At 34.0% G+C, this 12,360-nt stretch overlaps 1 protein-coding gene across 4 annotated transcripts in view; it reads right to left on the bottom strand.

Annotated features, from left to right (window-relative positions):
- Nucleotides 1–2,859: 2,859 nt before the first annotated feature.
- The window catches only part of CSNK1A1 (casein kinase 1 alpha 1), a gene marked incomplete at its 3' end in the record, with an annotated part of 36,475 nt that continues 26,974 nt past the window's right edge, over nt 2,860–12,360 (bottom strand). For 2 of the 4 annotated variants that reach the window (XM_081937904.1, XM_081937907.1), the window contains 2 exons: nt 11,827–11,975; nt 2,860–4,315 (listed from right to left, as the gene is read on the bottom strand). In XM_081937904.1, coding sequence (XP_081794030.1) covers nt 4,308–4,315; nt 11,827–11,975 — 157 coding nt within the window. Of the gene's footprint in view, nt 4,316–11,821; nt 11,976–12,360 lie in introns of those variants that run through there. The other 2 variants (XM_081937906.1, XM_081937905.1) reach the window with 2 other exon arrangements.

Raw genomic sequence — 12,360 nt, 5'->3', positions numbered from 1 at the left:
TTTTCCTAAAGCCTTTTACAATCCTGCAATATAAGTAATCATCACCCTGATTTTAGTGAACATGTAAGTCAGGGGTAAAATCAACTTACCTTTGCTACCGATTCACAAATGCACACGTGCAGAGCGTCAAAAACGGGACGTGAAGACGTCTGGGTGGGTGGGTGGAGCTTCCCGCCACCATCACTTTGCCCGAACCGGATAGAACCGGCTAAATTGAACCATTGATATAAGCATGAAACTGTTCCAAGTAGTCTATACAAACACACTTTCCCCAAATATACTTACTTTAAATCTTTCTGTGACGACTGACAATTAAAAACGATTATATTATTATTTTGTTGGTAATTATTTTTAGGTGCTACTGCTTATTTCTAATCCTTAACAATACCACAGAAACACACTTTAAATCTGCAACACCATTGTACATCCCCGCAGCAGGCAAATTTACAAATCAAACGCACAAGGATAGTAACTGATTAATAACATTTTACTGAGACCTGTGATTTCTACATTATTTTCACTTAGGATATTATACATTGATTATCATATGCGTGCTTTTAAAGCAGTTTTCTACAGAAATATGATAGAAATTTCATTACTTCAGTGTACTTGAACAAAAATAATCTAGAACCATACAATACTCTTTTAAGAATGAAAAAAAAATATTTCTGGTAAGGAATAGTGTGCAGTTCTTAACAAACCCTTCCGAAGTAATTTGTTCAGCTGTTCTGCATGTGATTTCTTGCTATGACATTGCTACTTACCTTTTCAAGAGTCAACTTCCTCAGCAGTGGACGCTGAAATTTCAAGCACTACTGCAAAGCAATCAGAGTCCAACATTTTTTCGACACTGGTCAAACGTAGCTTTGCATTACCATTAAAGGTTAAGCATTATGATTTTTACTAGAATGATACATTAGTAAGTAAGTAGTAGTAGTGCAGTAATATTAGTGAATCTGGGATGTGAAGTTTTTATTTAAAACTTTCCAATTTCAGCAAAAACAGTTATAGAATGGGTTGTGTGTAACACTTCTTTCAGGTAGAATGGCAGTCATTTTCAAATTTTAAAAAAACCTGAATGAATTATAATAGTTTTACTTTCTCACGTTCAACAATTCTCCAGACCAATAATTATTTTGCATGTATGTTACATTCAAGCCAAATTTTGCTCTTTGTAAAGAGATGGTTATATCTTTGTAATGATAATTCTGGAACACAAATATTTAGCTGCCCAGAATTACCCTGTAGTAACATGGGTGGGCAATAAATTTTATAAATAAATATCCTCCAAAAACCAAAACCAGAAAAACATGAAACCTCCAAGAGACAAGTTAATTGACGAATAGCCAATTACGAGTTATAAAAAAAAAAGTTTTGATACTCTTTATTTTGTATATATTTTTTTCTCTTGACAAGTACGTGCTGCACAATCTCTTGTTTTGAGACTCTTGAAACTAGACATTTCACTCATCGGATACTTTAATACAGAAGGATTTATATCCAATATTGTGTAAACATTTTGTTTTATTCTCATGAGATTTTATTTTCCTTGTCCTATTATTGTTTTTCACTGTTATATGGCCCAAGGCCTAATCCAACTCACTGTTGTAAAAGTTCTTCACATAAGAAATATGAGTTAATCTTGCATTGACCAAACATATCCCTCTAAATTCAATCTGAAATACGAATACATTTTTCTAGAGACCGGGGGAATCCCATGCAGGGGAAAGCAAAGGGAGATTCTGCTGCATGAAAAATGTACTCTGCCCATTTCTAGTATGTAATCTGTTAACTAAAATCCAACCATTATTTGAATGTCAATCTGTACATTCAGTACTTACCGGTCATGATTAAAGACAACTACTGTAGTCACCTGATAGCAATTAGAGAACCAGCATTAGCTCTCTGAATCAAGTTTTATTAGCATATTTAACTCTTCAGTATATTCAATAAAAGGAAAAAATTCAAAGCTACATTGAGCCATTTAAATCAGCCGTCCCTTTCAAATATTAATTTTTAACTAACTGTTATCATCAGTCTAGATGTTATTAATCCTGAGATTAAAATAATAAAATTAATAATGATCGAGAAGGAATGACTAAGAAATAGCCTGCCAAAAAATCAGCAGGCACTGTTTTGGGATAGATAACTCTTCCCTCCCCCCCATTATTTTGCAACTAATGTTTTGGTCAATATAAAAGTTCCTTAATAATATCAAACTACTAATCCATCCGGTCATTTTCAAGTTAGGAATTTATCAGTGCAAAATCCACAAGCAGGAAGCATTTTGTCTAGTTTTGTGTGCATTTTGCTATTTCATACTGTATTGACAATGAAATCTTTATACAGCATCTTACTAAGATAAAGCATATTCTCCCTGAAAGGAACTTAGCTACTATAAAAATGTGAAGTTCTGCTTTTAATAGCTGGATATATTTATATGTGCCTCATCTTCCATTAGTAGGATTCAACTACATATATAAGCAATTTATTATTTCCATCCTTCACCATCATTTATACAGTTTCAATTGTTAAAGAAAATGAAACTTACATTCATAAGAATTATATAACCTGAATGAGTTTTGAGAAATTTCTAAGTTTGTTTTCAAGAAAAAAAAACCCCACCTGAGCAAAACTGTACAAAGCATATCCAAAAATTTGCACACTCTATATCTTAATGTTGCCCTCCAAGTATCCATGCTCAAATAACAATAGTATAAAATATAAGTAATCACTTTGTGAAAAAGGAGTTGTTTAAAGGAGCTTCAATGTCTCATACTGAAATATGAACTGGGACATAATCTGATAAAACACAGAAGAGATGTGCAAGTCATAAAAAAACCATGTACACAATAGGCATCTGGCAGTAATTTCAGACAACTTTTAAAATTTATTCTGACATGCTATAAAGGAGTAAGTTACACTGTTATATGAATCACCAGCAGTAAGAATATTTTTCAGCTGGATTGGAGTGAAAAGATAGCCTAAGGTAGTAACCAGTAACCAATGTGAGAAGCTGCCTGAGACCAAGAGTAAACCTGTCATATTTGTGTCACAAGAACACAAAAGAACATTCTTCCTTTTTCATACCATTTTAAATCTGCAAAAAATAAAGAGTCTAGCCAATGCAGTTATGGCAGGATTTGTAAGCTGTTGCAATGGGTCTGAAAAGATTCCTTTATTTTCATCTGATCTCTTGTTACAGCAGACTGGGTATCAATGCAACAGATTATAAAAATGCAAGAGTGCCCCTCCCCATCAGGAAAACAAATACAAAATTTATTTAAAAACAAAAGTGAGGAAGAGTTACAACACTAGATCTAAAATGATTAAGAAACAGGACTGTTGCTGTAACAAATGGTATTGTAACTGCCATTTTAAAAAAAGGTGGTGTCTAATTTAGTTGCAAATTATCAAGGCAAATTAAAAACAGATTCCTAATAGGAACAGTTTAGTTTTTAATGAACTTGTAAACAAAAATGCTCCCATTTCAAAATAAAAACAAAATCCCAGATCTTCTAGATGTTTACAGTGATTACATTTATCAAAGCAACTTTTACATAGAGTTTCAATTGGAGGATGTTAACTAAATTTGTGACAAATATGCTGTTTCTCCTTTTATACCAATAACATTATAGAGTTAATGCAAAGTCCTAAAGATAATCTAGTAGTCGCTAAATTTCTCTTGTCTTCACTTTAGATGCTGTTATTTCTATGCACAGGTAAGCAGGCAGAGTCTTTCATATGCTTAAAACTGGAATCTTTGGTTACTACCACAATAGCTGGCTTGTTACATCACTCAAGTTACCAGCAATTTAATGAATGTTTTAAGTGTACAACTTTCAGAACCAGGGAGGAATACTCAGAAGGAGTGCACAATTGTGAGCATTTACAATTATCGCAACTGTTCTGAAGACTTGTTCATGCCATTCTTCCAAAATAATGAGATCTCATAAGCAGTGTAGTTCAAAGTAAAAAGGTTACAAAAATTGGCATATGCACAATTCTCTCCACCACTTGTGTGTCAACCACTCGGTTAATTTTTCCACTTGAAAAAATGCAATAGAAAACTGGACACCATGTTCAACTATCTCAGTAATATTCACAATTACAGCTGCTACAACTCAGAGATGCAGCATCAATGGTGCTGCCCAGAGCCAGTTTATACTGAAAGCAAGTTCTTTACATCAAGTAGATGGTTGCCCACAACCACTGGTATGTGTATTTATGAACTAAGATTTCTAGGATTTGGGAGGTGATACATCCTGCTCCATTCAGCTCTGCCTCATCTGTTCTCTTCTTCATGCTCAAAAACCTGGAAAACAAACAAAACACTTTGATATTTGGAAAGAGTCAAGCAACTGAGTGGAAAATCTTAAAAGAGATTGTGATTTTAATAGGAAAGAAATCCATTTGAAATTAGACTGATCTTCCACTTGGTAAGTGCTTTATTCCGTAACTGACAGTAGTGCCCCCAGGTTGAGCGTCCCATTTATGCACCAAGAGAAAAACATGCAAGAACCCTACTTTTCAAGGAAAACCGCACCCAGCCACCAGCTTTTTTGACAGGTCAACACTGTTAATTTGGCAACTGTATCAAATTCCATGGAAGATCAATTATGCTCAGGCTGCCAATCAAAAAGTATTTTTAGTTGAGAATCCTTTTGAATTAATTAAGTATACTTAAAAACAATTTTGCATATTGCCAGTTTCAAATACTGCATCACGTTGATTAAGTCATGGTTTAAATATTTAAAAACAGACTTTTCACATGTCTCCTATGTATACAGAAGAGAATCATACTCCTAATATAGTTTACTAAAGGGCATATCTTTTGATGAACTACTTCAGATACACTATATAATGTCCTGCAGAAAAGTGATAAACTAAAGCAGTTTACACTGCATATTAGTTCCATCATCTGAAGTTGCCCTCATTTAATTAACATTTACAACCCAAAATCAAATATATGTAAGTTGATACTATAAGATTGGCAGTAAGATTCACAGATAACAGTATAACGTTGCCACATAGGCTGTTTGTTTGTATGTATGTTTATTTTCAATATACAGTCTGTACATGGAAATACATCTTCTATATATCCAAAATTGTAAAAGCATAGATCTTGTCATTCCAAAATGGCACATATAGGAGATCTACAGCATTATCCAGCTATTCCCAGAAAGAAGATTGATAAGCATGACAATATTATTACCTACATAAGTTCTAGCCTGTTCGAATAACAACCCATTTTACTGGAACTACTACATGATCCAGTTACATTTCATGTTGTCTATAACTGAGTTGAGTTACTTCACCTGCTTAATAAACAGCCTTAAACTTTGAAACAAATCCTATCGCCATTTAATGCTGTTGCTTAAAAATTACAAGAAAGTTACTGTTACGTGGTTCAAGGCATTGTATCAAACAAATGAACATAAAATTAGACAATGGTATTATAATTGTTTTAAATTTCTAAAAAAGAATGTAGTCTTTCAAAATATCAATGGCTATGGAAAATCAATTATGTTAAGACTGCCAAGAGTAATATCTAGATGAAAGCTACCTAAAAACAGTTGACATCTAATAACTACATTCTCTGCAAGTGTACAGTTTGTTACTTTCCACCCAAAAGGCTCCAATCAACACTGAACTGCACTGCTGTGAAATTACAGGAAATCTTTCATTTCTACAATTGAAGGAAAAAATCTTAAAATCTGAATAATGAAAGAAAGAAATGGAAAGCTAGGATAGGTTAAGAAAATTAAATGGAAAAAAGGTTACTTCTGGCTCCAGATTATGATGTAAAATGCCTGTACTATCTTTTGTTAAAGAGCTGCAATCTCCCTAGCTAAAGTAGCAGACAGGATGAAAATATCTTCTGACCATTCACTAGAATTTTGGGAGCAAGTCATTATACCTATATCTTCCACTCTACAATGCTGTCTGGGACGAATATGTCTGGAAAAAACATTACAATACATTTTTCCATCTATTCAAAATTGTATAGTTATCCTTTTCTATGTATCACTAACAGACATTCAATTAAAACTGATATCTCTTTTTTGCTATGTCTGTTAAATGGAATATTGACCTGCCTAGCAGAAAGTGTTTAATAAAGAAATGTTAGATGATACTTTTAAGAATGATTCTAAAGAATGTTCTGCTTTATGATAATATCAAGGCTGCGAAGGCTTTGAAAAAGACAAAAAGGAAGCTCATTTTTTCCAGACTCATGCAGAAATAAGATACTTAACTGTCTCTAGTCTTTTTCCGTTGAGTCTAGATCTCTAAAAATGGTATTTTTTATCAGTTTTTACCTCAAGTAGAATCATCTTTATAATTGAAGGATTTAATTTATCTGTACAATTTATAGGTCAACTTTGGGGGACTCACAGCTTAAAAAGTAGGAAAAGTATAAAAAAGAGAAATAAAAAATTAGTGGCCTCAGAGCAAATTTTTGAACATTTCACCCATCCAACCACATTGACTGAGAAGTATTTGAACTAGAGACTTCATATCAGTCCAGGATTCTCTGCCCATAAGGGCATTTAAGGGCAGTTCGAATAAGCTGCAACTTAACCATACTGACTCACCTTCCACTCTTGATTGTACTTTAAATAAAGGTTACAGCCTTCATTAAATTCTATCTTTTCCAGATATGAGTTAGACACTTAAGCTGGTTATCACAGGTAGAAGAATAAATAAACATAAGCACTGTCTCTAGGATAATGTTCTAGCCCCCCCCCCCCCCCCAATCATTTGTTTGGAAAATCAGATATGGATGTTTCCATGACCATCTTGCCCAACTACACTCAGGCAGCTACGTTGTATACTGAGCCAAAATAAATACTAGAGCAATAAAAAATCAACGACATCCTCCTCCAAAACTATACATGAGGCTGCACCTAGTACATTCAGTACCTATCGCACTGGTATTTTAGAGAAAATAATACTGTGGTCAGAACAATTATTAAGTTCAATAAAGGGTGATGAAAATCTTACTTAACCATTCCTTATAGATAAATAGTCCAGTTGTTTAAAGCAAAGTTGCAAAGCACTACAGAATACACAAGTCTGGAAAGGTATACACAATCATAAAGCTATGACTGGTAATTCCTTACAAAATACTCAAATCAGAATAAACTTAACATTTTGATTATTCTAGCTACTATGTGCATATCAATTCCCATCTGAATGCAGTCCTGTAAAAAAGAGTGACGTTTTGCAGACTGGCAACTAAAATTAACTTGCATTAAAGTAGTTATCAGACTTCAGCCTTTGGAGTTTTTCTCGATACGTTGTTTATTTAATAGGTAAATCTGCATCCAATATAGTACAGGTAGTCCTCAATTTACAACAGTTCATTCAGAGACTGTTTATAATTACAACCACTAAAAAAGTGGCTTCTGACCATTTTTCACACTTACAGCCATTACAGCATTTCCATGGTCACGTGATCAGAATTCAGATGCCTGGCAACTAATGACAGCAGCAGTTTCCTGATGTAATGTGATCATGTTGTGACCTCCTGACAAGCAAAGTCAATGGGGAAGCCAGATTCACTTAACAACTGTGTTACTAGCTTAACTGGGGTGATTCACCTAACAACTGTTGCAAGACAGGTCGTAAAATGAGGCAAAATTCACTTAACAATTGTCTCTGTTACCAACAGAAATTTTGGGCTCAGTTGTGATCCTAACTTGAGGACTACCTGTACCATACCATATGTAAAGAGATACTGTAAAGAAAATTAAGTCCTTTAAATTAACTATTTCAAGTGGATTATATTAGTGTTTTTCCAACTTTTTTAGTTAGCAATTTTTACTCATATAGTGTACAAACAGCCTTTTTCATCTTCCTTCTGATTTTTCATTCTTGGATGAATAATTTGTAAATGAGAAAAAAGTCTGAATTACCCACTGAAGTAGCAATTGTAAATTAATACTTTGCATTTAAAAAGCTTTTAATATAACTCTGTTTTATTGTTCCTATCATCCGAATTCCATAAATCTGCCCTAATTCAAAATTCCAATGGGAATGGTGCCTCTGCCATAACAGAAATCTAGCTGTGTGCATAACATTATAGAATAAGAAATATAATTTGTCTTTCCTTTTAACATACAGATATCAAGCAAGATGATCTACTGCAGCACCATATTTTCTGGTGTATTCCTGGCATTCTGTTCACCAAAACAAAAAGCCAACCAACCAGCCAACCAACAATGGAATTAAAAAAGCCTCACTGAGACATTCCAGATTATGATCTGGGATATATATGAAAGATGGATTGATACAACTTGAGTTGTATAACATGTAACTTAATATATTAAGTTTCAAAATGCTGAGGTTCAGAGCCTTTCAGAATGCCAGCCTCACTAGCGTTTTCCTCTTTGGAAGATAAAGCACTAGTAATTGCCATCATTCTTAGCTTGGAAGATTCCTTCTCCAAATTGCACAGGCAGAAGGGTCCGCATTCTGCTGGGCCTAGCCGATTGATGCTTCTGGTCTCGTGGCAAGTTTCTGCATGCAGAGGGCACAGGGCCTCCTGCATTCCCAGAACCAGTACCACAATGACAAGAGCTCAAAGCAAGGCAAACACAGGGCTGCCTTGTTTAAATGATTGCAGCGATTTATGACTGAAATCCCAAGCTCAATTGTGGCCGTAAATCAAGGATTAAATACACTTTCACACTTTCTACCATCACCTCCCTCCCCAAGATATAATTATTGTAGTATTTGTTTTATGTAACTCTTTTTCCTGCTAACACGATCTCAATCAGTCACGAATTCCAGCCCTTGTCCTCCTTCTCCAACATAATCCTTCCACTTGCAACTCCACTGGTGGAAACACCTTTCTTCCTTCTCTTCACCTCTTTCCAATTAAGCCATCTCTTTCCCCATTTTATGCACATTACTACAAGATAGATGTTTCTTTCAAATCTGTGCCGTTTGAGAGGATTTTTTGGTGTAGTCACTAGGAAAATATCTACTACCACTACTATTTACAATTTAGGTGAAATTAATTAACTTGTTTTATTCTGGTTTTCAATAAATTCAAACAATATTTAACGAACATATCTCTGAACAGTTAGCTATACACATAAAATGCTATTTTAAACAAGTAGAACAGGTAGAACAAATCTCATGATTTGTAAACTGGAAAAAAACATTTCCTCTTTTCAAATCGCAAATTACTTCTGAATTTAAAATGAATGCAAAGAAAGAAAAGACTTTTCTTTAAAAGTTCAGATAGAGGATACTGTTGTTAGATAAAAGGATTATCATTCCAGTAGTCTGAAATCGAATACAGGAATATTGCTTTTAAAACTTTTAAAGAAAAAAATGTTCCTTAAATAGATCTGACTAGGCATGAAACTAAGTATAATTGGTATATTTTAGCAATATCAATAGCACTTAGACTTATATACCACTTCACAGTGCTTTACAGCCATTTTGATGGGTTAATTGCTGGCCATCCTTTATATTTCCTTAAAAATATTTCTTCTATATTGAATACTGAAAACAATGAGAAGAAAATGAGTATAGATTCTCCTAATTAATACTTCATGTTAATGTCTGCATTTAGCTCTGTCTTTAGAAGATTTAATTTAAAATATTGGTCAATTCCTTTCGCACTTCAACAAAACAGCCAAAATGAAACAATATTTTCTTGCTCTTAGTTCAAAGAGCTAAGGGGATAGGTTCAAGGAGACTGCATATGTTTGTAGGTTTGCTTTAGTCCCATCTTTTCAAAATACTGGCTATAATTTTTCTATAATACTGGCTATAAGCATTATTATCCTTACTTCTGGAATAGCTTGAAGGATAGTCCAGAAAGTGGTATTTTATTGGTTTTGGTTTTCTTGATTTCTGTATCTTCATTCTGATATCTTCGCATCATTATGACAAAAATACATATTAGCCTTTTAATAAAATATTTTTACAGTTTGGAATTCTTGCTAGCATTCAATAATACATACATTTATGTCTCAATAATTTAAGTAAGGAAACAATCCTCTTTTTCTGTTGATTCAAAACATATACGATTGGATTATTGTGAATATGATCACATAGTTCAACCAATAGAGGTTCCTTCTAGATTTGCACACTTTTGTATTATCTTCTTATATGTTTTATCCAATAATTTCCTTATGAACTTTGTTTTGCTCTGATGGACTGCATCCTGGCAAAGAGAGTGTATTGTATCAACGATATGTTCTCATCCGTAAGAAAAAGGGACTGCTGCATAAAGAGAGACACTGTTGTCATCAATTACCTCTTGCTGTAATCTGTTATCATAAATTTATCTATGCCTATTTGTGGATAGTAGGTTTCTATTCTTCTTTTTCCAGCTAAATGTTTTTCTTTTTTCAAAAAATTTCTGACATATTTGATGTAATTGAAATATTTTTAATCAGGTAATTCTAAAATGGTGGGCACTGATGATATGATTGAAAATGGTGTGTGCAGTCAGTTATCAGAGTCCTGTATAGAGTCTCCTAAATAAAAAAAAAGCATCATTAGTACTGTGTTTTTTTTAAACACATTCTTTGTTATATGTGTACTTATAAGAGGAATGTGCATCTTTTTATTTCAATTGAATAAAAATGGAAGCACTGATTTGTTTTATTTATACACAATTCAAAAAATAAACCAACCTCAAAACAGAGAAAAGTAAACTCCCAATTTTGAAAAATTATGACAACAATATTTACTGACCTGAAGATCTTGCATGTGCAGACTTGATTTGTTTTCCTTTCCAGTTCTCTTCAAAGAGGACCAAGCCTCATGGCGTTTCATTTGGATACTCAGGGCTTGCATTTCTTTGTTACACTGTTTGCATTTTGTGTGCTTGCCCATCTTATTTACAGATATAGAAACATAATTAAAATATTCCCAAATGTGATCCATTTACTGCCTGCTGCCACAGAAAGTTGCTTTTTATTATTTTGTCAATAAATCTCATATAGATCTATAATTAAAATTACAGACAGAGCCCCCAGGAACGTAGAACTAATTTCAGTTGAATTTGTTTACTTTCTCTCCCCCATCCCTTATATATACATATATTTGATAGATTCTGCCTAAATTTAACCCACCCTCCTAAATTGTCTGATCGTTATCTTTCTTGTCTTTTACTGAGGGAGAGGGGTGAGAAAGGTTTGACGTTTGTGGAAGAATATGGGAACTCTCGTCTCCCTGTAACATTGTTAGCTACACTATTCAGAGAATACATCATGTATGTCATCATGCTGAAACTGTCTATGTCCTAATTTTTTTTAAAAAGAAGTAACCTAATTTTACTTATTTATTTAATAATGTACATGCTGCCTCCTAAGATTGTCCGTATTAAAATTGATGTCATTTACCAGGGTGGGGAGGAGAAATATATTCAAAGAAAACGTTTACCTCTGGGGAAGGGGAGTGTTTCCCCCCCCCCAAAGAAACCCATACCAAAGCCGCATCTATAACGGCCCAATACAAAAAGTAATAGAAAATTTCATCCTTAAAATGTTAGGTCCAGGATTTTTGTTCATATTATGTTCCCAACACCAAGCCAGCTTATTTTGAAGAGGGGTTAATGAGGGAGCAGAAGATGCAGTGGTTAAAATGACCCAACATACCCAAAGAAATGATATGAAAACAAGGACACTTGGTTTAAAGTTAGTAGTCAAATTTTCCAAGGACGTCCATTTTTTAAATACTAAATAGCCAAATAAGTGTTTTTAATGACCTCCTTGAGCTAACACGTATCACCAACAGGATCCAAATTAGTGTTTATCATTTTTGGTCTGTAACGTCACTTGGTTCTTGGCTACTAACCTTTCATGTTATTCTTGGATTTGTCAGTTTGCTTGCCTGTGGGGGTTTGGGTTTGTTGCCCCTGCCCACTGGAAGAGGCTGCCTGCTGTGCGGCTTTCTGCTTTAACATTGTCCAGTCAAATGTGTAGTCATATTGATGATTCAGAGTCCTACAGAGGGTACAATTTAAAAAGTAAGAATACCATCACTGAAATATAATACTTGAATTGCTGTTGCATAAGCAGGTTTAACTGGCATTCAAAATGTACCATTTTGTAAAACGTTGAACATTAGGCAGGGTGGTGGCTAATAATTAAACTATGCTTGCAGCAACTTTCAAAGTCCTTTGTACTTCTAAAAAAATGCACAGAAGCTTTGGCTTGAGTAGAAAGAGTCCCATGCATAGTGTATAAAACCCTTCAAACTGGTTAATAGAGGAAGGGGAAATACCAATCTTCATCCCCATTTCTCTCTTTTTTTAGCAGACCCCTGCACTAAGTGCACAGATAAACTTCTGCAATTCTGCAAATGACCATGTATGACTATTGCGATCTT

Source organism: Natrix helvetica (assembly GCF_964273705.1).
Source record: "Natrix helvetica genome assembly, chromosome: 1".
Lineage (NCBI taxonomy): Eukaryota > Metazoa > Chordata > Lepidosauria > Squamata > Natricidae > Natrix > Natrix helvetica.
This window is presented reverse-complemented; position numbering and strand designations above follow the sequence as displayed.